Raw genomic sequence first — 27,271 nt, 5'->3', positions numbered from 1 at the left:
TTCAGCTAACCATTGTTGCCCATTTGGGGTCACAATAAGCCACAGTATATTTGTGGAAGGGATGACTAGGTGAGCCTATGGTTTATCTCTTACCAGTTTCAAAATGTGAATATATTATACAGACCGTGGTGAATCTTTATAGTTGGCTTGAAAAAAGACAACTTCAAAGAATGGACTATGAAAATGGCTTCTTTAAACCATAATTAAAACTAGCCACAGTTTAGGGTTCAGACATAACACTAAAATGCTGTCAACAAACAACAGAAACATAATTTTCTCACAAACATGCCGAAATAAGAGAAGGGGGAGGATAGTTAACAAGTCAGTTATTCAGCTAGGATGACTCCCATAAAAGTAAACCATAGTTTATTCTGACATCTGACCCATGGTCACCTCGTTGAGAGGCAAGTGAGAAGGGCCCAAGCCTGAATCTTGTGTACAGAACAGCAAATCGTGTTTAAAGACGAACTCTTTAGTGGAACCTGCTCACAAAATTGTTCATTGGGGGTCAAGAAGCCAGCATTTGAAGCTGATGTTGGAAACCATAGTTTACACAAGCTGTGGTTTACTGTGTTGTCAGAATTCACGGAACCAAAGTTTGAGAAGTTCCCATCAAGTATTGGCTGTACTATGGAGACATGAGTGAATTTATGAAGTGTCCGAAGGAAATGGAAAGCAGATAAGCAGTTCAAAACTCTATTTTACCTGTTGTACAGCTGCAGGTGCAATCCAAAATTAGGGCTCTTAACTGGCCAGAATGATTTTTCATTATGGTTCCCCCCCTTCTTTTTCACAAGCAGGTGCTCAGAGAATCTGCTTGCATTTAAAAAACTAACTTCATTCCCCGTTATATGTGAATGCAGTAAACACTGGTTTGTTTAAGTTATGATTAGTGAATAAGCCAGGGTTTTAAACCACATTTCCATCTTACATGTTTGCAATAAGCAGTAGGCTAATATAGTTACTCCAAGTTCAGCCAGAATTGGAAGCTGTAGATAGATTAAAAGGCAGACACTTTTTACCTTGCCACCACGGCACAGAAGATTGGATCAATGTGCACACCTGAGGCTCATTCATGAAACCAACTTTGTCTCCCTCAGCCAATGGTCTCCAACTCACATAATCCCTGATCACTGGCTACGGCTGATGGGAGTCCAATATCTGGATGGCACAACATTGGCTGCCCCTGATGTACAGCGGTACCTCAGGTTACAGACTCCGCTAACCCAGAAACAGTACCTCAGGTTAAGAACTTTGCTTCAGGATGAGAACAGAAATTGTGCTTCAGCAGTGCGGCGGCAGTGGGATGCCCCATTAGCTAAACTGGTACCTCAGGTTAAGAACAGTTTCAGGTTAAGAACGGGCCTCCAGAATGAATTAAGTTCTTAACCTGGGGTACCACTGTAATGCTAAAGCATAGTTTCATATGCAAAATCTTTAAAAAGGTCCTTTTTAATTTTTTAAGCTTTTTTTCACAAGTCAGGTTCAGTTTTAGAGATTACACAGGCAGGCTTTAACATGTTTTAATAAAAAAATTCCTTCAGTAGCACCTTAAAGACCAACTAAGTTTTTATTTTGGTATGAGCTTTCGTGTGCATGCACTTCTAAGAAGTGTGCATGCACACGAAAGCTCATACCAAAATAAAAACTTAGTTGGTCTTTAAGGTGCTACTGAAGGAATTTTTTTATTTTACTTCGACCCAGACCAACACGGCTACCTACCTGTAACTTTAACATGTTTTGTTTGCATTAAGTTCAGAATTGTTTTAAATATACTATAACTTTATAAAATTTGGTGGCTGGAGAGGGTTGTTCCGTTTTTTTCTAGCGTGCTTGTTGACCATGCGGTAACAATCACTTGTGCCAGTGAATATTTGTTAAAACAATGTGAAATTATTCTAGAAAGCTGCAAGCTTCCCAGTACATTTTCTTAGGCTCTTCCCCACCCCACCCACTGCCAATGCAGAAAAGTTATATTGTAGGTATAAGAAGGCATGGTTTCATAAACTCCATGGAGCAGTCAGAAACTGATGCAATGCTCTGAAACCCATGTTGATCTTGTTTAGATTTAGTTAAACAGCCAGACCTGCATACATGGGAGATGTTGGTCCGATGCACATTCCTGAATCTAAAAAAAACATTTGGTCTGATAAAAGTTCTTGCATCTGAAGAACGTTTGTTCAGCTCTGAAAAGTAGAGCTGACCATTTGCAAGGGACTTCCCCCTTTCCGGGTCAAGTAAGTGGCCAGAAGCAGGACTGTGCAGGAGAAGAAGGCGCCATCAAAACTAGGGAGTGCTGTTTTTGCAGGAATAAACTCACCTAATTCGGAAGGCGGCAAATGAATTGTGAGACAACAAAGTTGCATTACAGTTAATTGCAGGTACTTGGCAATTAACCACCCTGCAAACTAAAAAAATTCATTCCGTATCGGGGCTGGTGCCGGTAAACTTTGTGCCTCTAACAAGCACCGTGCAGTGCTGTTTGCTGTACCAAGTCTGCATTGAGTTGCCCAGCGTAATGGGGGCAACCGCCCAGGGGAGTGGTCCGAGTCTCGCTACGTGCAGCCACTAGGATGAAAGCTGCTCCGTTCTCCTATAGAGTCCTTGTCGTCCTTTGGCTTGCGATATTTACACTGGATCCAGACTCTGTACATGGTGATTTGTTTCCCTCTGTTCACTTGGAGGCGGCGGTCCACAATGTTCTGGGCTTTCTCCAAGCCTGCTGTAGAGAACAGCAAATCCAGCTCATCTAAAGGGACAGAGGAAAGAAATGCCTCCATTTTAAAGTATACAGCTGCAAGGCGGTTTGCGATGAAGATGGGGGAAAAACAAGATAACGACAACAATGAGCAATAAAACCAGTGATCTTTTAAAGAGACCGAAAGAGTAAAAAAGGCTTTGCCGCCCATCGAACTGGGCAGTGGCAAGGATAGGTGAACACCTCTTGGAAGAAGGACATTGTCAAGCAAGGAAAGGATTGGATGATCACTTTGGTGGGATTACGGTATTAACTTGTATTTTATATAAACACGGACAAGAATACAATACATCCACTTGTGCCTCATGGCATGTCACAGCGAGATGTATTGGAATATTAATTGTTCTGCTCAGTCCATTATATGACACCATACGACACCGGTCCTGAAAGACCTACACTGGCTACCAATACGTTTCCGAGCACAATTCAAAGTGTTGATGCTGAGCTTTAAAGCCCTAAACCAGTGTTTCTCAACCTTTTTTGGGCCGAGGCACACTTGTTCCATGAAAAAAATCACGAGGCACACCACCATTAAAAAAGTTAAAAAATTTAACTCTGTGCCGCCCTATATTGACTATATAATTATGACTGTAAGAAACACTTGCCAATTGCTGTGTTGGTTGCAATCTCCTGTAATAAGGCTTCACAAGCCGCTGATTTCTCTGCCAGCACAATCCTTTGCTCAGCAAGTTTCAGGTTGAGCTCATCCAGCCAGCTTCTTTAAGTTTGTCTAAAACCCTAGACTCTAAAACCACCCTCCAGTCGTTTGCACTGAGCTTTGGGAAAGAGGAGGAGAAATATTGCCATAAAGATGTGTCCTGTAAAAATATCCATTGGAACCCGTGCGACCCCCCGGGAGCAACGGGCCTGCCCCTCCTCAGTCCAGGCCAGGCGCCTCACCTTCTGCAGGGCGCGCACGTGCTCCTCGCCGAAGAGGCCGCTCACTCCATCGTAGACGCTGCTGGCTGCCCTCCAGAGGCTGTTCTGCTTGTCGGCCCGCGGCCTCGCGCCGACCAAGCCCCGGGCGCCGCCAGCAAGAGCGAGACAAACAGCAGCAGCAGCAACCGCCGGCCGCCTCTCACGTCCGAGGCCGTGGTGGTGGCTGCTGAGAGCTGCGCTCGCCCCGCGTCGTGACCATAGCTGCCAAGTTATCCCTTTTTTAAAGGGATTTTCCCTTATGCTGAATAGGCTTCCTCGCGAGAAAAGGGAAAACTTGGCAGCTATGGTCGTGACCCGGCCGACTTCCTTTCCGGCGGGTTAGTGCTGGCTATTGGCGGCCGCCAGGCACGTAACAATGCAAATCGCCCTTCTCGTCGCCGCACGTCGCGGCACACCAGCCAGCGTCTGTGCCGCGGAACAGCGGTTGAGAAACGCTGCCCTAAACGGCCTCAGCACAGTATACCTGAAGGAGCGTCTCCATCCCCATCATTCAGCCCGGACACGGAGGTCCAGCTCCGAGGGCCTTGTGGCGGTTCCCTCCCTGTGAGAATTGAAGTTACAGGGAACCAGGCAGAGGGTCTTCTCAGTAGTGGCACCCACCCTGTGGAACGCCCTCCCATCAGATGTCAAAGAAATAAACAATTACTTCACTTTTAGAAGACATCTGAAGGCAGCCCTGTTTAGGGAAGTTTTTAATGGTTGATGTTTTACCGTGTTTATAATATTCTGCTGGGAGCCCCCCAGAGTGGCTGGGGAGGCCCGCCCAGATGGCCGGGGTATAAATAATAAATTATTATTTGTCACAATAGCTGTAAAAGGGTTTTTTTTTTTAAAAAAAAAAGTCAGGCAAGCTTATATGGCAAAAGGCAATGGTGTGACATAATTCTGATTCCAGGCCATAAACCGCACCATGAATTGAGCCCAGAATATAATGTGATTTCGTTGACTGGTTCCAGTCTGAACGCTGGCAGGTATAAATTAATATTTTATCTGGAAGAGAAATACAGAATTAAAAGACCCTCTGGCCAGCCTCCTCCTACAAGACAGGACCGGCGACAACAAACCTCCACCCTCTCTACCCCGTTCAGACAGAGATTTCATGCAGAAATAATTTAAGAACCCTGTACACATTGATACAAGTGTTTGAAATACCCTCACTGCTCGGCGGCAACAAATCGTGTTCCGCATGAACCATAGTTTTCCCAATTCAGATGCCACAGAAACCCAGGAACGGTGATATGGAATATGGGAGCCTGCAGCATTTCCCAAACAACCAAACAGTATTCTTTGGCTGTGGCATTTGAATTGAGCCCATGTAAGTCTTAAGCTCTTTTTTTTAATCAGATCGTCAGGGTTTTTGCTTTTTAATAAACTGGTGTCCAGTTCTCCAGATCACTGCTCTACATGTGTAGAAAGGCCGCAATGGAAATGGCTCAGGTGCATCATGTTACCCACCCATCCCGCCGTCATTTCTTCTCCCTGCCACCTGAACTAGCATCTTCTAAAACATCATTTCTTGCCTGTTTTGGGCCAGAGACAGTGACCTCCGATTGATAAGGACTTGCAAGTTAGTTACCTTGTGTGAAAAAATAAACTCTGGTGCCATCTCCTCTCACGTAGAAATTATCAGCCAGACACTGACCTAAAAGAAAGGAATGAAAATTTTGACTGCAACTCAGTTCACTTTAAATTGCTGCTGCCTCCGAAATACAATGGCCTCCAAAACTATCAATGGCCAAGAATCTGCCAAAAGACATACAGAAGAAGTTTGCGGACTGCATGTTAAAAAACCCACCGAGCCGCCTTCCCCAGCCCTTTGCTTTTCCTGTTCCTCGTCCATATCAGAAGCTCACCCTCAATATGCTGCACACACATCTCAAAGGCCGCAAGGTTTTTAGCTGGGGCAATTAGAATAAGATCCACTATTTGACTATTGTTTCAAAACCTAAAATGCATTTTATATAATTGGCTTTTTTTTTGTATATCGTATTGTTGTTTTACTGCTGTGGCCGATGGCTGATGCAAATAAAGATTCATTCATTCATCTCACAGTGAGAGCAAATCAGGACATCGCCTGGTTTCAAATTACTTCCTCGTTCTGCTGCGTGGGGATGAAACAAGGTGGGCTTAGAGGCCCAAAAGTTAGCCTGTGTGAAAACAACAACATCCATCCCCGCTACCTAAAAGCAGAAGTTACGTCTGTCACTCTCTCACAAGCACACGTTGCAATTCTTTCAGCGGCTGGACCGTGTTTGTGCCTTAACTTCCCGGTGAAGGCTAGAAGTTTTGTTTCTCAAGCAACCGCTGAGATGCCGAGGGAGCGACTGCTTCCTTTATTAAACGGCAATACTGCCTGTTCCCTCCCCTTACCTTTTTTAAAGCGGAGTTGGGCTAGATCGTAACGGCCATAATCTCGTAATAAAATAATTCCGCCGGGTTTCAGAAGTTTGCTAAGTCTGTTGATTACACACTGCATTCTGTGGGAGAGAAACAAGAGGGAAAAGACTCGGCACCCACTGAAACATGCTAGTAATCTATCAACTATAAGAGAGTGGCAGGAGAAAGTAATTAGCTACATCGATTTGGCCAAATTGACAAATTCGATAAGGGGTGGTTCGAACAAAAAATTTAAAGAAAATTGGGAAAAATTTGGAATATATATAAAGGAACTTGGGTTTAAGAGAAATATCTTGTAAAGTTCCCAAGAGGAAGATAAGTAGAAGCAGCAAAAACGATTATAAATTTGAAGCCAGGAAGGAAGAGAAGGGGAAGTCGAAATGTATAAGAAGATAAGAATATAGGTGATTATGAAAAGGTATAAGTTAAGAATATTGTAGAAGATAGGTTAAACTATATTTGGATTTATATGATGGATTATTTGTGTATCTACTTTGTTTTATTTTAGTTGGATGTGTTGTTTTATTTTTATTTTTAAATCAATAAAGATTATTTTAAATTTAAAAAAGAAAAAAAAGAAACATGCTAGTAATCTATCTGCTCGGAATAACTAACTCGGAATAACTAGAATAATTCAGCATAGTTAACCCATGCGCTTACCGGTGGTCTAGATTTGCTGCAGTTATAAAAAATGAAACTTTGCAACATATCCCTCTCCCAAAAAAAACCCCACACACGCTGCTTTCGATATTAGGCAAGCACACACACAGCAACAGCAGAATGACATACTGTACTTACTTTTCTGGGAGAAGAGCGGAGAGGACGAAGATGAGAACCACAACGTCCACACTTTCGTCTGGCATTGGAAAGGGGGTCCCAGTCTCACAGAGGTCATGGACAAAGGCGAAGCAGCGAGAGGCGTCGTATTCTGGATGGGCCTGTATGTTCACACAAGCATTCTTTGAGCACACTTCACGTTCTACCCTCGCCGCAACCCTGCGTAACAGATTAAGCCGAGAAACCGCAGCCTGCCCGCGTCAACCCTACCTGTCGCAAAGTGCGGTTCAATTACGTGAGGCTTCCTCAAACCGGGCCCTCCAGATGTTTTGAGACTACAATTCCCATCATCCGTGACCACTGGTCTTGCTAGGGATCATGGGAATTGTAGGCCAAAAACATCTGGAGGGCCGAGTTTGAGGAAGCCTAAATTAGGTGGTATGTGGGAGGGGGCACTATATTTAGGATATATCTCACCTGTTCTCACTGGCTTTTGCCTGAAGGAATCTTTATTTGCTGCGTTCATTGCTGCTCCGTGTCCTGTTTTGAGCTGGGTGTATGTCTGTTTTATCTATTTATTACCACCGTCATCATCACTTTCATGACTTGAGGAAAGCTTTGATTCTTAAAGGTGGCATACAAAGCATTTTAAAGGAAAAAAAATTGCTGAATAGAGGTTTTTATCTTGATCATGGGTAGGCAAACTAAGGCCCGGGGGCCGGATCCGGCCCAATCGCCTTCTAAATCTGGCCCGTGGACGGTCCGGGAATCAGCGTGTTTTTCCATGAATAGAATGTGTCCTTTTATTTGAAATGCATCTCTGGGTTATTTGTGGGGCATAGGAATTCGTTCATTATTTCCCCCCCCCCCAAAAAATATAGTCCGGCTCCCCATAAGGTCTGAGGGACAGTGGACTGGCCCCCTGCTGAAAAAGTTTGCTGACCCCTGATCTTGATCTTCAAGGCCAAATATCCAAACCAAACACACGCCCTCCCATCAGATGTCAAGGAAATATCAACTATATGACTTTTAGAAAACATCTGAAGGCAGCTCTGTTTAGGGACGTTTTTAATGTTTGATGTTTTATCGCTTTATTATTATTATTATTATTATTATTATTATTATTATTATTATTATTATTTTGGGAGCCGCCCAGAGTTGGCGGGGTATAAATAATAAATTGTTGTTGTTGTTGTTGTCACACTGCTCTAATTTCTACATCTGAAACGAAGTATGCATCATATATTAAACTTGCCACACGGCACTTCATTAAACTGAGAATATTAATTTTTGCTCTTGTCATTTTGCTTATTTATGATAGAACTGCATATATGATTTTGTCATTTTTGTCTATTGCTATCTTCTGTGTTTATTGCTTTTGTCCTCCCTCTGGGATTGTAAAAACGAATAACAGGCTAGAAATACTGCAGAGAAAATAAATGAAGACAGCCGCTCCCAGAGGTCAAAGAGGAAGGCCTTCACCCAGCTCCTGCCAATGTTCTCCAGCGAGGTCTCTACTCACCAGCTACTAGGCAAAGAGTCAAAGGGCAAAAGCCTTCCTAGCATTAACAACAAAATTGTATTAAGCTACAACAGCAAAGGCCAAGGACTTTTAGAAATACAGTGGCATTTCCCACCTAGCCAAGACAATTAAACCACCTTTTTACCTGGACGAGCTCTACCGCTGTTTTGGAGAAGTCACAGCAATATACAAACAAGCCCGGATCGCTGAAACAAACCAGAGAAGACTGGTAAGGCAGATAGAACAGGGAACATACAGTACAGTGGTGCCTCGACTTACAAATTTAATCCGTTCTGAAGGCACCTTCGTAGGTCGAAAAATTCGTAAGTCAAAAAACGCCACTGTAAACGCGATTTCCCATAGGAATGCATTGGAAACGGAAAAAATTCGTAAGTCGAAGCAACCCCATCTAAAAATTCGTAAGTTGATAAAACCCTATCTAAAACTGCCGCGGTTTCCGTTCGGATGTCGAGAATTTTGTAAGCGTGCGGCCATTTGCCCCATTAGTAAGTCGAAAAATTCGGTTGTCTAGTCGTTTGTAAGTCGAGGTACCACTGTGTGTGGATTAAGGGTTAAAATTTACACTGTGCTATGATCTTAAAGAGAATTTTTACAAAGTGATGTATCGTTGGTACTTAACTCCTGAGAAATTATTCAGAATAAATGAAGATGTTTCAAATGCTTGCTGGAAATGCCAAGAACATGAAGGGACATTTTATCATGCTTGGTGGACATGGAAAAAGGCTAAAAAATACTGGATGTGGATACATACATTTCAAAGGTTTTAAAGGTTAATATTCAACCGATGCCAGAACTCGTTTCTTTTAGGGCTAACAGACCCACAGTTAGAAAAGGAAGATTACTCCAATACAGTGCGAGATTGCTATTTGCACAAAGATGGAAAGATACAGCCCTAGCCACTATAGAAGACTGGCTGATAAAACGATTGGACTTGGCCTGAGATAGCAAAGTTAACAGGTTCAACTGGAGAAAAATAATTACTGACGTTTGTTAAGGTTCTTATGGAAATTTCTTATGGACTTTTAGCATGAAAGAGGAACTGATCTTATCTGGATTTGAAGACAAAAAAAATGCTGGTTTATGAAAGATAGAATGGTTGGATCATAAGGAATGAATATCATATGTAGCTGCAGGACAGAGAACCGGAAGTCCAAGCAGTGTAAACAAAACCCCACATTGGCTCTGTTCTCTTTGGGGCTTCCAAGAGGGTTTGGGTGGTTTTTTTTTGTTTTTGTTTTAAATATACTTTTCAGGTTTATACATTTCACAAATTTAACAATCATTTTGACATTTCAAAACTTGAATTCCTTCCCCCTCTTTCTGCAGTTCCTTAAATTTATTTTTAATATCTTCTGCATATCCAAATTAACATAATTGGCTCATTTATTCATCTTCTTTAACTATATGCTCTTATGAAACTGCAGGTTATTGCAACAATCCTGCCAAAGTCTTAAAAACCATCCTATTGGTTTGTAAACCTCAGCGTACAATCTGCTTGCCGTCTCTCTTACTTGTTGGTTTGGAGGATGGGGAAAACGGTGTTTCCTGCACCACAGCCCACCTGCCAATAAAGCAAACATAGTGAATATTTTCAGCCATCGCAACAAAAGTTTATACCACGATACATTTGTCTTTAAGGTGGCACAAGATTTATTTTTCTTTTTTGCTACAACAAACCAGCATAGCTACCGCTCTAGAAATAATTTAATATAGTCAAGCCTCTCCTCTTATGCTCTCATTTAATGCCAAGATCAAATATATTTCTCCCTGGGTCAGCGACGGGGTGAGCTCTCGTTGCTCTGTCCCAGCTCCTGCCAACCTAGCAGTTCGAAGGCATGCCAGTGCAAGTAGATAAATAGGTATCACTGCAGTGGGAAGGTAAACTGCGTTTCCGTGCGCTCTGGCATTCGTCACGGTCCTCCATGTGCCAGTAGCGGTTTAGTCATGCTGGCCACATGACCTGGAAAGCTGTCTGTGGACAATCGCTGGCTCCCTTAGCCTGAAAGCAAGATGAGCACTGCAACCCCATATTCGTCTTTGACTGGACTTAACCATCTAGGGGTCCTTTACCTTTACCTTTATTTACAGGAGGGCTGCCTTGGGGTGTGGCTAACCAGGGCACCACCCCACTCTAAAACAAACTGCCATCAGGCCCCATGACTACACCCTCCTCTCCTCCACACAGGCTTCCTGCCTTTGGGGCATCACTCAGGGACCATGTTTGGCCCAGGGGCTGCCAGTTGCAGACTCCTTTAATCCCCCCCCCAACAATTATCTTGAAATTATGCCTCTCAAAACTACAAAAATCGTAATCATGCAGTGAAACTGAAAGGCATCGTGGCTGTATGCAGAGAAAGGGAAACTCGTCTAATAAAATGGCATCAAATAAGATTCATATGGCCATTGTGTCTACTGGCGCCCACTAACCACATCAACATAGAAACAAAACCTTTCATGTTCACAGCTAATATCTCTCCAATAACTATGGGGGGGGGGGGAATCAATAGCACTGTTAAACTCCATCTGAGCCTCCCCAAGGCCTATTGTTGGTAGGCAGAACGCTGAGCTAAGTGGAACTATTAGCCCAACAAAGCATGCTTTGGTTCCGATTCACTGTGTGCAGTTACCTCTAGTATTCTGTAAGTAGCAGATGACCCTGGGAAGTCTCTTAGTTTTTGTTCCTCCAGTTTCTGCGCTGCCACTTCTGTTTGCATTTGGGGGCTGGAGTTACAACTGTTTATCTCCGAGTTCTGATGCTCCAAGATCCCAGTCTCAAGTGAACTAAGTCCATTGCCCCAGCACTCCTGAAGGCCTGAGCCTTTTGTGTTTTTCGCAGCAGCAGCAGCAGCCTCAGAAACACACACGCCAACCGCCCTGGCATTCTGGTTTGGAGCCAACTCAGGGAATTCGGTGAACAGCCAGTGCCGGTCCTTGAAAAACCCGCCTTCGTGGGTTTTGTAAAAGTCATTCCAATACTTGCTGGCACTGATCTCATAAGCATCTGCAAAGAAGATGGCAGCGTAAAAGTGAGACAAACTCCAGTCCAAGCCCTTGACCAGAGAAGGAGCTTTGCAGTTTAGGAGACAACACCTTAAACCTAGAAGAAACTCCCAATGGTTTTTGAAAGTTAAGCCAGCTAAATAATTTTTCCTTCAAACTCACTTCAAGGAAGCAAATCCCAGAAGACGTATTTCGCTATGTAACTGTTCCCAGTGACTTAGGTTTCCAAACATCTCCCCAGGATCCATTCTCATTTAATAACTTCCTATTTGCAAAAACATCCTCCATAGATTGATTCATGTGTCACATATTAAAAAAGGCAGGCTGTGGGTCTGATTTTAACATCAAAAGGGGTGTGTGGGTGAGGGGAGCCAAAATCCTCCCTTCCTACAGTCCACCACGTCAAGCACTTTGCACCTAGCTTGGTTAATTTCTGCTATCAGAGCTGAGTTGAGGAATATGACAGATTGAGTCCCCAATCACGGAGAGTTCAACTCCCCTTAACTGTTTACACCAGTGGTTCCCAACAGGTGGTCCGGGGACCCCCAGGGGTCCACGAGCTATGCCAGAGGGGTCCGCAAGATGCTATTAGAATAAAAAATATATTAAATATATTTCGTATGATAACAGATTTTTTGTTTTGGCTGCTTCCTGCATGAGCAGAGTCTAGTGCAAAACTAGAATTAGATAGGCAGTAGTTCTGCTGTATGTCGTTAGGTGGCGCTTTACAAACACTACTGTTTTGCAAAGAGGCAGCGCGCGCATTCTACTAACGCTCACCTCCCCAAGATGCTTTGCGCGTGTTGGCTTCATTTGTGTGCTACTGCGCAGGTACCCTGTCTTCTCCATTCCCCTCCCTCATCCCTGGCGCACGCTGCCTCTTTGCAAAACAGTAGTGTCTGTAAACAAAGCATTGTTTTTCGTGGAAGCTACAGTTCGCGTAGTTAAAAATGGACCGTTGGTTAAAAAGTGGTTCGTTAAAATGACAAAGGCCTACAGATGAAGAGGAAGATAATGCATTTGATGTTCAAGCAAGTAAGTCAGTGACTCTCAAACCGATGTTGTCAGTGTCCATTGAACCTAAATCGTCGGCGTCCCTTGAACCTAACCCTTCCAAGATCAGTGTTAATCTTACTGGAAAAATTAGATTAGGAATTAGGAATTAGATTTAGGATTAGGAATTAATGGGGGTCCTTGTCACAATAGCAGCTTGATGAGGGGTCCTCGAGAAAATTTTGTTGGGAGCCCCTGGTTTACACCTTTGGATGTTAAGATCAGACCTGCACACACACACCCACCCAGCCCAGTTTATGCCTGAATGGGGAAGACAAATATGATGGGTTGCCACCATCGTATCTGTTTTGACAAACATACCCAGACCCGTAAAAGCTATTCTTTGTGGTATTAGGTCAAGCCAGTAGCTGTTGGGAGATAATTTCCAGAAACCCGTGTACTAAAAATAGGGGTGGGGGCATTCTATACACAGGACAGTCAAATATGTACGGTACTAATATTTATGTTTTGATTATTTTTATTATGTATTGTGCTCTGTACACCGTAACTTTGTGTTGTGAACTGCCCTGAGATTTACGGGTATAAGGCAGTATACACCTTATATTTAATAAACAAATAAACAAATATTCCAATATTAAGGAGAACCCATACTCCAGACCTGTCATGGAACTGGTGGGCACCTCAAAATGCACAAGCAGCAGAAGGGTGGGCTAAAATATCCCCCTGCTTGCTTTGCAAGCTTTCTTGCATACAGATGTGGAAACCTCCATGCGAGTTCTGTGATGCTACGTTACACATGAAGATTTAGAAGGCTTCTCAGGATGTTCGAATTGGGCGGTACTTGGCATGATTAGCTCTTCATCAGTTTTCAAATATTCAAAATAACTGGTGTGAGCCATTGGATTGGGAGACTTAAGCACAAGATCTAGCAAACACAGATTTAGTGTGCAAGCACATCTCGCCTTCCTGTGTAAAAAGGGAAAACGGCAACAAAACCAGCAGCGTTCCAAGCAGCACAACCCTTTGAGGCTGACTTGTGAGAATGCTGAAGTTAATAGCGATTTGGAACTTTGCTTCACAAACACAAGTCCCAATGGAACAAAACTGCCATATGAGTCACACAACGAATCTACAGGCATGATCCTCCAGCGTAACGCTAAGACACTAATTCGCTCTGCTGACTTCAGTGGGGCTTAATCACACCTCATTTCTTCTGGACTGGCTAGAGATACCACCCCCAGAAGAGGTGATATCACACACTAATAATACCTTGCTGATCTTGTGGCACAAACTCTGTGCTGTTCTCTTGGACCTTCGCTTGCGCTGCGGCTTCCTGCTCCTTGGACCACTCCACGTTATCCCTGCGGGCAGGAAAGAAGTATTTATCTGGTTTCGTTAACCCTAACCTCCGGAATCCATCTGCGCTGAGCTAGCCTCGCTTGCAAGTGTACCATTGGCTCCCAGTACGTTTTCGAGCACAATTCAAAGTGTTGGTGCTGACCTTTAAAGCCCTAAACGGCCTCGGCCCAGTATACCTGAAGGAGCGTCTCCACCCCCATCGTTCTGCCTGGACACTGAGATCCAGCTCCGAGGGCCTTCTGGGAGTTCCCTCCCTGCGAGAAGTGAAGCTACAGGGAACCAGGCAGAGGGCCTTCTTGGTGGTGGTGCCCGCCCTGTGGAACGCCCTCCCATCAGATGTCAAATAAATACAGTGGACCCTCTGGATATGAATTAAATTCATTCTGGGAGTCCGTCCGCATCCCGAAAAGTCTGTAGGCAGAGGCGTTGCTTCTGCGCATGGCGCGCAGACCGCTTCTGTGCATGTGTGCGTGGTGAAACCTGGAATAATAATAATAAATAATAATAAATTTTTATTTATACCCCGCCCTCCCCAGTCAAAAACCGGGCTCAGGGCGGCTCACACCAACAGAGCTTCTGTTGTTTGCTGTGTTCGTAACCCAAACGTTACGTATCCAGAGCGGTATGTAACTAGAGGGTCCACTGTAAACAGCTATCTGATGTTTGGAAGACATCTGGGCAGCCCTGTTTAGGTAAGTTTTTAATGACTGATGTTTTAATGTATTTTTAACCTTTTGTTGGAAGCTGTCCAGAGTGGCTGGAGAAACCCAGCCAGATGGGCAGGGTATAAATAATAAATAAAGAAAAAATAATATTATTATTATTAACCAGCAGACAAACTGGCCTCAAAGATCTAGGGCAGGCACCCCCAAACTTCGGCCCTCCAGATGTTTTGGACTACAGTTCCCATAATCCCTGACCACTGGTCCTCTTAGCTAGGGATCATGGGAGTTGTAGGCCAAAACATCTGGAGGGCTGCAGTTTGGGGATGCCTAATCTAGGGCAACATAGTCCTGAACAACTGTGTTAATCTGGGGGTGGGGGTGGGGGCCGGGACTGACAGATTCTGGAATGAAAGACAAGCTTTGCCAACAAAAATCGGAAGCGACCCGAGGGTCATCTAGCCCAACCCCCTGCAATGCTAAAGCATCTATGACAGATGGCCATGCTTAAAAACTTCAAAGCGAGGAGAGTGCACGACCTCCTCTTTCACTGTAAACTCCACGCGGGCAGGGACCTTCCTCCATGGTTTTGATGGCAGCTAGATTGGTATAATGCGGAAAAACTCGCCCCGCAGTCCTCATTTCCCCCTCTCCTCCTTACCAGGCGTTGTGCTGGAAGAGGCGAGCCGGGTCGGTGAGGAAGCGGTTCCCAAACTGCTTCCTTCTCCTCCCGTCCTGGTTGGGCGCCGCCATAAGCACGAGAGCAATAAAGCAGAGAGGAAGGAAGGCGGGAGGGAACTGAACCCGGAAGCAGACCGCAGTGTGACGCTTCTACCTTTGCGAAGAATAGGAAAAGACGCGCGGAATGCGCAGGCGCGAGGGCAGTCGGGTGGGCCGGCGCCTCCTTTCTCCGCGTTTAATTTTCGCGGCGGCGCGCTTCCTTGCGAGGACCATAATGAGAACTATCCAGCCCCGTCTAAGCTTCCCGACTTGTAGAACTAGAAACTTGCAGAGCGGCACGTGGAGTGGATGGCGCTTTTCAGTAGATTGTTGTATTTCCCTCCGCCTAGAGGAGGGAAGTCTCTCTGCATAAAAAATAGAGCAACTGAACTGGGTCAAGCCGGAAAAGGTCCAGTATCCCATCTTCTCGCAATGGGTACAGGATTGCAGCCTTGGGTGCCTTGCGAGGAACGTGCAGTCCATTGGCCCTGAGAAATCAGAATGGGGTGTAGAACTCTGATTATGCAATAGTTTTTTTTTTTAAAGGCAGGTTGCTACACACCTTTAGGCTGCGAAGGCGGGATGGGGAGTGTAGGAAGAAAGCAAGACTACCAGTAATGAGAAGGTACGGCTTCAGTGCCCTGCATTCATTTGGTGTCCCCTCCACCTTGACTACCACAAGCAGAATAAAATTTAAAAAATTCTTCCAGCAGCACTTTAAAGACCAACTAAGTTTGTCATTGGTATGAGCTTTGGTGTGCATGCACACTTCTTCAGATACCTGAAAATGCATCAAACAGCAGTATTTCTCAATAAGTGTGCATGCACACGAAAGCTCATACCAATGACAAACTTAGTTGGTCTCTAAGGTGCTGCTGGAAGGAATTTTTTTATTTTGTTTCGACTACGTCAGACCAACACAGCTACCTACCTGTAACAAGCAGAATAGTTATGTAGCGGCTTGAAGCACAATGTCACTTCCTCCCTCATTGCATTTCAGGTTGCATTTGCATGTTGCTGTACACGCCAAGAGAAGGGGTTGAAATGCCTCCACCTGATGCACAATATCTGCTTGGTATTCCCATACCTGCAACCCCTGTGGACTATTCATGAAGCTGTCATTTGCCCACATGCAATGGATGTCTCAAATGTACACACTGCAAAGTGAATGTGGCTCCCGTTTTCAAATCGCATGGAAGCTGTTTTGAGGGGAAATGCATCAAACAGCAGTATTTCTCAATAAACTACTGGGGAGGCATGTATGGATTGCTGCTAATGGCATGCATGTATAGGATTGCCGGAATTTCACGGACATAGCCAGAGTACTGAAATCAGAAGCAGTATCTGGGCATGTGCTGTGGTCCATGGGGTCACGAAGAGTCGGACACGACTAAACAACAACAACAACAATCTGGGCATAAATAGCTAAAAATGTCTGGGAAAATCTGGACATATGGCAACCCATGTCGGCAGTGTCGTTTTTGTTTTTTGTTTTTTTTTTAAAATATATTTTATTAAATTTCCAATTAAAACCAATTATATCACATTCATTATTTCAAATTATACACATATATATATCAATCAAACCGAATGTTATGCCAAATCGTCTAAAGAATTTTTTATTTGGGTTCCCATGCTTCAAGAAATTGGGGATTCCTCGCAACCGTCCACTGCCGTCTTTTTTCTAAAGTTCAAATCGTCCTCCAAGTTCATAATAATCCAGATCTTCCCCTTACAGTCACATAGATGTTTTCCACTTTCAACCGATTGTTTCCCAGCTGCTGAGATAAATATCAAACGAGGTTTCACAAATGTTCTTTCTCCTGTGTGGGTTAATCAGTCCAGCCTCCCCATAAATCTTCTTAGTCTGTAGCTCCCTGTTGCGTCGAAGCAGCGCCATCTTAAAAAGCTCAAATCACTTTCGTTTTCTCTCATAGCCATGAAGATTAACGATCTTTATAAAATTTACAGCTTTTCCAGGCAGAAGACCCAAACATCAAACCATAAACTCTTGGTAAATTAATGGATCTCCTTGCCCTATAGCTGAACTTAGCTTCAGGTCGCTGCTCCAATTCAAAGTGCGTCACAGCTCATAAATCCTCCGAACGCGTCCAGGACTCCTTCCGTCCGACTAGGGGGGGGGGGCTTTTCTCATCGGCAACTCCACATCTTTAAAAAATATGCTCAGTAACAACAGTTTATAAAGTTCAACTCACACAGTCTTTTGCTTCTCTTTCACTCCAAACAAGCCAGGACATCGCGTCTGGGAAGGTACGAAGTAACTCATATGAAGAAAAATAAAACTCCATTCCCTTATCGCTCTGTCCCCATCAATCCTTCTTCCAGATGATATACAGCCTTTAACTCCTCTCCCTCAGCAGCATAGATTTCTCAGCAGTAAACAGCGCTTCTTCCCCTCCTTCTGAAGTATGTCCATAGATTTAAGCCTAATTATCTTCTTTAACCATGGAAATCCCCGCCATGCAGATTAGCGTCCGGGAGTCCTGGCCCTCGTAAGTGCTTTTCAGCCCAAGCTCCCCCCACTCCATAAACAGTCGGAGTGGGTCTGGGGGCATCGCGGGCCAGCGGCCCCTCTCCATAACCCCCGGAGAGGGTAGGGGGTTGGCAGTGTCGTTTTTGTTGATGTTCATTAAAAATAGCTCAAAAGCTTCATTTTTAAACTGCAATTTTGCCATAAAAGCTCAACAACTTTGGGGAAACTAAAAAGAAGCTTAACAACGTTTGTGTCCAGATAATCATTTTTTGAAATATGGCAAACCTATGTGCATGTTGTTGTTTAGTCATTTAGTCGTGTCTGACTCTTCGTGACCCCATGGACCAGAGCACGCCAGGCATTCCTGTCTTCCACTGCCTCCCGCAGTTTGGTCAGACTCATGTTGATAGCTTCGAGAACACTGTCCAACCATCTTGTCCTCTGTCGTCCCCTTCTCCTAGTGCCCTCAATCTTTCCCAACATCAGGGTCTTTCCCAGGGAGGCTTCTCTTCTCATGAGGTGGCCAAAGTATTGGAGCCTCAGTTTCAGGATCTGTTCTTCCAGCGAGCACTCAGGGCTGATTTCCTTAAGAATGGATAGGTTTGATCTTCTTGCAGTCCATGGGACTCTCAAGAGTCTCCTCCAGCACCATAATTCAAAAGCATCAATTCTTCGGCGATCAGCCTTCTTTAAGGTCCAGCTCTCACTTCCATATATCACGACTGGGAAAACCATAGCTTTAACAATACAGACCTTTGTTGGCAAGGTGATGTCTCTGTTTTTTAAGATGTTGTCTAGGTTTGTCATTGCTTTTCTCCCCAGAAGCAGGCGTCTTTTAATTTTGTGACTGCTGTCACCATCTGCAGTGATCATGGAGCCCAAGAAAGTAAAATCTCTCACTGCCTCCATTTCTTCCCCTTCTATTTGCCAGGAGGTGATGGGACCAGTGATCCTTCATAGATCACTGCCTTGTTGCGGTGAAGGGGCTTGAATAACTCAGAGAAGCTATGAGCTATACCGTGCAGGGCCACCCAAGATGGACAGGTCATAGTGGAGAGTTTTGACTAAACGTGATCCACCTGGAGCAGGAACTGGCAAGCCACTCCAGTATCCCTGCCAAGAAAACTCCATGGACAAATGCAACCTATGTGCATACTCGGCTTCAAATACCAGCAGCAGGAGTGCAGTGGAACCAGAATTAAGCAGTAATGTGTATACAATCTAAATCAGGGGTCAGCAACCTTTTTCAGCTGTGGGCCGGTCCACCGTCCCTTGGACCATGTAGTGGGCCGGACTATATTTTGAAGAAAGGAATTAACAAATTCCTATGCCCCACAAATAACCCAGAGATGCATTTTAAATAAAAGCACACATTCTATTCATGTACAAACACGCTGATTCCCGAACCGTCCGCTGGCCGGATTGAGAAGGCGATTGGGCTGCATTCGGGCCCCGGGCCTTAAGTTGCCTACCCCTGACCTAAATTGTGCAGAAACATACACGTGTTGCAGAATCTTTTAAGAAGCACGCTGTAAACCCAGACCTGATAAGTCTCACTCAACTTTCAAATATGGCCGAATTAGATTTTTTTTGGGGGGGGGCATGAATCCTCGCTGCCATCTATGTCTCAATGTTTCATACTTTCCCCCATTTTGATGATGCCCCAAAAGATTTCATTCACCTAAAGGAGAACCTCGGCAAAGCAAGAACTGCTGGAGAGACACAAATGAGCATCATGGACTATGGCTATAGAACATATTCTTTCCTTCAGGTGTTGTCAGTTTCTAGTCCAGGGGTCCCCAAACTACGGCCCCCGGGCCGGATGTGGCCCAATTGGCCTCCCAATCCGGCCCACGACGACCCCCGCCGCCCGCTGCCGCCGCCTGCTCTTACGGCGCGCGGCGCGGCGGCGATCTTCAAAATCGGCAAAAAATCGCCGAAAATCCTTTGTGCGCATGCGTATGGGCCTCTCCCGACCCAGAAGAGGTCATTTCCGATGCACTTCCGGGTCGGGGGAGGCCCATACGCATGCGCACAAGCGATTTTCGGCGATTTTTTTCGACCACGTGCGTGTGCGCATGCGCACGGGCGCGCACTCCCCCGCCCTCCGGCCCGCTGCGCGCGCACTCCCCTGCCCTCCGGTAAGTCTGGGGACCCCTGTTGTAGTCTTTTCTGGCCTCTCTCCCACCGCAAAGGTCCCTCCCTGTTATCCAAGGACTGCAGTCGTCGTCCCCTTTTCTGAGACTCATTCCTAGAGAAAAAGCAATTATTTTGCCTAGCCTGTGCTTGAGAATATATACAAGGCATAATTTCTCGTCAGCAAAATAAGAAGAGCAACAATGGCTCACTTCACAGTTTTCTAGGAAGGATTAACAAGGTAGTGCCCATCCCCTTGTACAATAGGATTCTATGATTCTAAGTACTTCTCTATAAATATGAATCGGGATGATTGAGGTGCGGGAATTTTTCCGCAAAGGGTTGTGTGGAAATCCCAAAGTTTGAAGTTTAGAATGTCAGGTTTTGCTTAAAGTTCAGTCTAAGTTCAGTCTGTACTGTAGAAAGTGTATTAACCTATGGTCTGTGTGTGTGGTTTGGGAATTTCACGGTTGGGGAAAGAACAGCGCTCTCCAGGGTCGTCAAGACTGCGGAGAGGATAATTGGGTGCACTCTTCCCACTTTGTATCAAATCTATGCCTCCAGGTGCTATAAGAAAGCTACAGATATTGTGCAGGGTAGTGTGCACCGCGGAAATGATCTCTTTCAGCTTCTGCCTTCTGGAAGGAGGTATGGGGTCATAAAGACCAGGACTAGCCACCTGAGAAATAGCTTCTATCCAAGAGCGATTTCAGTTTTAAATGCAGCGAAAGGCAGTCTGTGAGGGAGGATCTGTATTCAGTTATGGGGCATTGAGAGTTTTAGGGGGTAAATCAGGAGGGGTAGTAGAGGTTTTTTTGGGGTTATTTATGTATAGGCAGGATGGGTAGCGAGTCAATATGTATTTTTTTGGATAGTAGGTTGATGGTGGTTGTAAATCTGATGTAGATGTTCAATTTCGTTGTTCTGCATGGGACAATGACAATAAAGATGATCGTATCGTAAAAGTGGATCCCTGTTTGTTTACGAGAGGTGGGGGATCTATGGAGATGCTGTTAAAATGCCCAGCCACTTCCTGCTTTCCCTTTCCCTCCTAGTTGGGCAAGACTCAGGAACTGGAGAAAAGCAGAAGCAACGACACAGGAGGTTTGCCTTTTCTACCTTAATTTCTCACTGTATTTTGCCAGTGTACAAAGGTGAAGCCCTGCATCTCCCAACATGGGAGTTGCGTCCCGGATGCCAGCCCGAGATCCTCCTATGGAACGCCCTCTGGTGAAGAGGAGGATGCCACAGTAAGCAACATCTGGGGGGGCTACTTCTTGCTTCCTTTTTGCCTCCCGCCTGCCTTGATCAGATTTTCCCCGGCAGCGGATGACCGGCAGCTGTCCTGATACGTTTTCCTGTCATATTCTCGGAGTTCTCGGGGCGTCAGCAGTTCCTGGCAGACGTTCCATGACCAGGAGTACGTGGAGAAGGTCTGGTAGAAGCTGGGGTTCCCCGCGTCCAGCCCAATCTCTGCACCGCGCACTCTCTTCCAGAGTTTCAGGGACTTCTCACGCTCACGGAGAGCGATTGCCATCCGGTATGCGTCTGTTGCTTTCTTCACCTGAGTGGGAGACAGGTTGGAAGGGGAGATGAAGCTGTCAGAACAGTAATGGCTAACGGCAAGGGAAATTTTACGCAGACTGGAAGTTAATCAGTGTGCCCTAGTCAGGCATTCCTCCCTCTAGCCCTGCCTCGCCACTGCATCCCCCTGTGAGCTCCAACAGCACACTGTCCACACATGGGGGGGAAGATATGAAGGAAGAACGGCTTCCAAACATGCCTAGGCTGTGCTCACTGCAGCTTACTGAAATCAGTGGGGCAAGTTAGCCACGGCTCCAGCTGAAGCTCCATTGATTTCGGCGGCACCTGGGCAGCAATCCTGTTGCCACTCTGCCAGGAGAAAGTTCCATTCTACTCGGACATGTTAGGATCCCACCATATGGACATGTGGCTTAGACAGAACCCAACCTACTGAAGGGTGCCAGCCCTTAACCTCTCTTTGGATCATTTGGGCTGATTTTCTTTCTTACGTAAGGACTAAAGAACATGGCTTATCGCCCACCTTCAACGCATGAGCATCTATGGAGCAGTATACTAGAATGGAAATCTTTTGGCAACTCCTGGTCTTTTTATAATAATCTATATTGTTGCAGGGAATGGGGGCAGGGGGACTGTTTTGGGGAAGTTGTTATCATTTCTGCATGTTTCCTTTCGCTTTCCTGTTTGTGTTTTTCTATGCTTGCTGGAAAATCAAGAATACATATACATATATATACTAGCATACCTCCCGCCGGATCTCTTCCAGATTGTCGAAAGTAAAACGCCGCTTTCCATGTGTCAACTGTGGTGTGAGATTGAGGGAGAGCTTTTTGGGCTTGTTGGATTTAGGCTGTACAGAGAAGAATGAAAGAAAGGAAAAGGGAAAGAAAACAAAAGCTTAACCATCAAGTCTGGAAAGACCAGCAGCAGCGGCGGAGCGTATGCCCACACACCACATTTCAGGGTAGGAAAGGGGTGAGAGGAAGCTGCTGCCCACGCTCTTCATACTCTCCGCAGCATGGGACAGCAGCTGGCAGCTTTGCCGCTCACTCTCCCTGTGCTCACTGCTACCGGGGCAGGCTATGGGCGAGGTGGGATGCTCTCCACCGCCGGCTCAGCTACTGCAGCCAGGCACAAGGTGCTTTGCAGCCAAGGAGGGTGGGTGGCCTGATCTGGGGACACAGCTGCTGTGCCAGGCACAAGCACAGCAGCCAAGGAGCAGCTCCTTCTGGTGCATAGCTAGGCTCTGATGAAGGAGCCTGCTGCGGGGGTGGGGGTGCCTGTTTGAGCCCCCTCTCAATATTGTGCCCGGGGCCACCGCACCCCGCACACCTCTGACTGGCAGCATAAAAAGTGTTGGCACATTCCCACCCCAATTTGGGAAGATGTCCATGCAAACATGGTAAAGGTAAAGGGACCCCTGACCGTTACATCCAGTTGCGGACGACTCTGGGGTTGCGGCGCTCATCTCGCTTTACTGGCCGAGGGAGCCGGCGTACAGCTTCCAGGTCATGTGGCCAGCATGACTAAGCCGCTTCTGGTGAACCAGAGCAGCACACGGAAACGCTGTTTACCTTCCCGCTGTGGTGGTGCCTATTTATCTACTTGCACTTTGACGTGCATTCGAACTGCTAGGTGGGTAGGAGCTGGGACCGAGCAACGGGAGCTCACCCCGTCGCGGGGATTCGAACCACCGACCTTCTGATCGGTAAGCCCTAGGCTCAGTGGTTTAACCCACAGTGCCACCCACGTCCCTGCATGCAAACATAGTAGTGCTCAGCAAAAAGATTGGTTGAGAATTATAGAGATTGAGATTAGGTAAATCTAATGGGTGTGATTGACAATGAACAAAAATCATTAGGATCTGTTTCATATTTTTTTAAAAAAATCAATCCATCTGGGTCTGTACTGTATTTGGGGAAAATAAAGTGACGTAAAACTTCCGTGCCCACTCATCCAAATAAAACTAAACTGGGAGGCGCTGCTGCTGAAACCTCTTATTCCTTGAAAATGGGGAACACAGACTGTAATGTGTATTCCAGAGTTTCATTGCGTGTGACATTGGAAACAGCTGCTAGGTCTGAGCCTGGTGCAGAGGGTATCCTGCTCTCACCTCTTGCTTTACCCATCTTTTCTTATGGAAGAAGTGGTCCTCAAAAGAGGAGATGGGCTCCTGCCTCCTCAGCTGCTCCAGCCTCTGGAGATTCTTCTTTGGCCTTCCTGCCATCGTGGTGTCTTGGTTGGGGATCAGGGGGAAGATGGGCACCTGAGAATAGGGGCTCTCTGACGGGGCAATTTTTTCTGGCAAAACAGGAAAGGAAAAAGGAACCAAATGTTAGGAAAGGGTGTGCCTGAGGTAGGAGAGAAGCAAAGCGAGGTCTGGATCGAGCAGGAAGGCCATGGGGCAGTGGGCAGGTCTCCTGCCCCCTCAAATAACCCTGCCCTTTCCCCCTCACACCCAGAAATGCCTTCCCAGAGAACCCCTCCGTGATGCACCCCTTCTGGCATCAAATCCCTTCCCCAAACCCACCTTTTCTACAAAGCCAACCCTTAGGCCCAATATACTGCTGTAACAAAGTGTAAATGCATGGAACCACACTGTGCATCCATTCATCCAGCTAGCAAATTATAGGCTGAGTCTCTTGGGACACAGACCTGTCCTCTTATGCCCTGTGGTGAGAGCCAGTGTGGTGTAGTGGTTCGAGTATTGGACTAGGACCTGGGAGAACGGGGTTCAAATCCCCACTCGTCCATGAAGGTCACCTTGGGCCACTCATTGCCTCTCAGCCTGACCCATCTCAGAGGGTGGCTGTGTGGGGATTAAACAAGGAAAGGGAGAACCATTGACACCACCATGGGCTCCTTGGAGGAAAAGGTGGGATAATAATGCAATAAATTAATAATAACAATAAATGCATAGCGCCATCTACGTGCATTACACGTAAATCAACAGCAACAGAGTTATGCCCTTCTCCAGGTAACCACATCCTAAGAATGCTACATATGTATTAGGATAATAACATGATATATATTTATATAAGAATCTATGGGAGTACATTACATTGCAGTTTTGTATATTGTTTCTGCACATTTTTTGTTCTTTTTGTTCTTTTCTCGTTCTTCTCTTCTGTATCACTTTATTTGTTTATAATCAAAATTCTTTCAGTAAAATAGTAATACCAAAAAAAGGGAGGAATGGCTTATCTGAGAATATGAGAACCTGACCCCAAAACTAATTCTCACAGTACAGCAAAACCAGAGCAGGACTGCTAGTGGTCAGCACAGCACTTTACTGCCAACACTTCCTGTTTTCCAGTCCATTACCCTGTGGTAATGACACTTGCATGCATGAAAGGGTTAACGGAAGCCAGAAATGAGCCCAAGTTACCTTGTAGGAACTCAGCAGTCTCCCAGCAGCCTTTGCCTCTTCCTATCCTCCCCCCAGCCCTCTGAATGACTTGGCAAAAGCTACATGATTTCTTTTGTAATGAAACCAAGTTCTTTTCTTTTCAAATTGTTTGGAACCTTTTCTTCCTTACTTTTACAGCCAATGGGTGAAGACTTCTTTATTGTAACTGCAGAAACTCTGTAAGTAAAATCATCACTTATTTGCAAAGCCAAGTGTCTGTGATTTATTCTAGCCTAAGTATTTTCACGGGGAACGTTTGTTTAAAGGTGGTGGACAGATGTAAAATCTAAAATCTAAAAAGTTTTATTGTGCTTCGTACCAATCGTCAGTGTGCTAACTGATGCAAGAGAGTAAGAATCCTTTTTTGAATCCCTCTCTCTGACAGACCCAACTTTGTTCTTAGCAGCTATTTTTATTGGCCATAAACTGGCTACACAGGCATTCTTCACCTCGGAGCTGTTCCACATACTCCTCCAACTCCTTGTCTTTCATGACGCAGATACGGGCAGCACCAGCATAAGCAGACAGCGAGGTGGATTTGGATTTTTTCATGGGTCCTTTCTTCAGAGCGGACTTGCTCTCAGTAATGCTATCGGAGCGCCAAGCTTTCTTGCCAGTAGATTCCAGGAACTTTTGCCGGTAGTAGCTAGGAGGCAACCAAAAGAACAACACTGAGACAAAGGCTAAACGTTACAGAATGTGAAGGAACTGAACTCTGTAGTCCTGGGCTACTTGCGTGGCTCTGAATATTATATGTAGGAAAACATATTTTACTTGTGTGGACTGTTGATACAGGCTTATCTTTACTGCATATTTTCTTGTTTGTTCACTAGGGATAAGCCTGGAAATCTAGCCAAGGTCCTGAGGCAATGAAAGCTCCACTGGATATGTGAGAGGTTGCACACCCTTCATCTGAAAGTGGGGGGATTAAAAACTCCAAACTTCATTGAACCAGTAACCCAAAATTTCTATCCCACATCCAAGGAGAGCTGTTCACCTAATAGCCGCTGCCCCACTGCAGAGCAGAAACTGACAGCCAATGAACCAACACATGAATGAATGACTCAAGATGGAGACACTTTCTTTCTTTCTTTCTTTCTTTCTTTCTTTCTTTCTTTCTTTCTTTCTTTCTTTCTTCCCTCTTTTTTGCCAAATCGTTTTTATCAATTTTCCAAATTTTACCAAACCAACCACAAATTAAAGCAAATTTAATACACGCCCCCCAAAAACTGGTTTCCTCCCCTCCATCGTTGATGTGTCCACAGTTTCCGCTTCTTGCTGCATTACTTTCCCAGGTATTTCTAATTCACATTTCATTCCTTGCAATTAACCTTACAGGTGAAACTCGGAAAATTAGAATATCGTCGAAAAGTGCATTTATTTCAGTAATGCATCTTTTTCTTTTTTTTTCTTTTAATTTTTACAAATGCTTTCTTTTGGAAATTCCGCAGTAATAAAACAAATAGTTACAATAATACAAAAATAAATATCGGTATTACATTTCATTAATTACATTCCATTTATAATTGACCCGCCTAATGACAAATAATTACAATTACAACAAATAAAGGCTTGACATATCTTGCTTTGCATGTCATGCATCTTCTATATCTCATATATTGGTTTCACCTTTTAAGTTGCATTACTGAAATAAATGCACTTTTCGACGATATTCTAATTTTCCGAGTTTCACCCGTGTATTACAACTTTTTGTACTAAACAAACAAAAAATACAAAACAACAACAGCACTCAGTGAGTTTCATGGCTGAGCAGGGATCTGAATATTGATCTCCCAGGTCTTAAAACCAGCACCAAACTGGCTCCCTAATAAACAAACAAACAAACAAACAAACAAACAAACACACAGACCTCTGCCCCGGTTTCTCACCTGACAATATTCACAGTGGTTTTCCTTGACAGCATAGAAGTCTCCACAAGCTTTGACAAAAGCTCAAATAACAAGATCCCTCGGGCGTCAACAGTCTCCATGTCACCTTTCCTTGGGGCTGAGAGGAATGGGGGATACAGAGCGATTAGAGAAGCTCCCATTTACTCACCCCTTTCAAGCCATGCCTATAACTGCTGCAGTTGGGGAAAGGAAGGAGAGTTGAGTGGCTCAAATTTTAATCCAGAAAACAACAACAACAGCACCTCAGATATCCATCTTAATGGCCACCACCAGCAAATTAGCCTTGTGTAGCTACAGACATTTTCCCACAGAAACTCCCAAGATGCTGCAGAGTCCATACAGAGAGAGCAGGGATCAGCCCTAGGACTCAGCTGAATTAGTAAAGAAAAAGCGTTTTATAAGCATTATAACACTGTGACACCAGATGGCGCTGTGGAGCTATGTTTTTGCCAACGCGATTTTTCATACAAAGTTTGCAAACGCTTCTTTGATGTGACCCTAAATGACAACACAGTTTATCTCACCTACAGCCTGGATGAAGCGGTTGCTGTCTGTGATGATGTTAAGGAAGTCTGTGAAATTCACCTTTCCATCTCCTGCAGGACAACACC

The 27,271-nt window shown here is 45.0% G+C and overlaps 2 protein-coding genes across 2 annotated transcripts in view; both read right to left on the bottom strand.

The window, feature by feature from the left end:
* Window positions 1–349: 349 nt before the first annotated feature.
* On the bottom strand, window positions 350–15,273 carry LOC118095347 (tRNA N(3)-cytidine methyltransferase METTL2). The gene is made up of 9 exons (XM_035136532.3): window positions 15,111–15,273; window positions 13,698–13,789; window positions 11,042–11,415; window positions 9,926–9,975; window positions 8,539–8,599; window positions 6,893–7,032; window positions 6,068–6,174; window positions 5,274–5,339; window positions 350–2,749 (listed from the first exon to the last, which is right to left on the bottom strand). Exons 1-9 carry the CDS (start codon window positions 15,200–15,202, stop codon window positions 2,556–2,558), a joined length of 1,176 nt encoding a protein of 391 aa, XP_034992423.1. The 5' UTR covers window positions 15,203–15,273; the 3' UTR covers window positions 350–2,555.
* Window positions 15,274–20,780: 5,507 nt separating this feature from the next.
* The window catches only part of LOC118094582 (uncharacterized), a 127,964-nt gene continuing 121,473 nt past the window's right edge, over window positions 20,781–27,271 (bottom strand). Inside the window, exons 61-66 of the mRNA XM_088655102.1 lie at window positions 27,185–27,256; window positions 26,640–26,757; window positions 25,200–25,396; window positions 23,455–23,642; window positions 22,087–22,191; window positions 20,781–21,363 (exon numbers count right to left, since the gene is read on the bottom strand). Coding sequence (XP_088511228.1) covers window positions 21,070–21,363; window positions 22,087–22,191; window positions 23,455–23,642; window positions 25,200–25,396; window positions 26,640–26,757; window positions 27,185–27,256 — 974 coding nt within the window. The 3' untranslated portion in view covers window positions 20,781–21,069. The remainder of the gene's footprint in view (window positions 21,364–22,086; window positions 22,192–23,454; window positions 23,643–25,199; window positions 25,397–26,639; window positions 26,758–27,184; window positions 27,257–27,271) is intronic.

The sequence above is a fragment of the Zootoca vivipara genome, chromosome 12 (genome assembly GCF_965207765.1).
Source record: "Zootoca vivipara chromosome 12, rZooViv2.hap1.1, whole genome shotgun sequence".
NCBI classification, from domain to species: Eukaryota; Metazoa; Chordata; class Lepidosauria; order Squamata; family Lacertidae; genus Zootoca; species Zootoca vivipara.
The sequence above is the reverse complement of the archived record's forward strand: the minus strand, read 5'-3'. Positions and strand labels throughout refer to the sequence as shown.

Excerpts from the sequence above, each read along its gene's own strand:
- LOC118095347 (XM_035136532.3), bottom strand. The coding sequence starts at position 15,202 with ATGGCGGCGCCCAACCAGGACGGGAGGAGAAGGAAGCAGTTTGGGAAC. Across the intron at positions 6,175-6,892 it reads TCCGCTCTTCTCCCAGAAAA|AATGCAGTGTGTAATCAACA; the intron begins GTAAGTACAGTA and ends TCTCTCCCACAG. Across the intron at positions 2,750-5,273 it reads AGTTTATTTTTTCACACAAG|ATGAGCTGGATTTGCTGTTC; the intron begins GTAACTAACTTG and ends CTGTCCCTTTAG.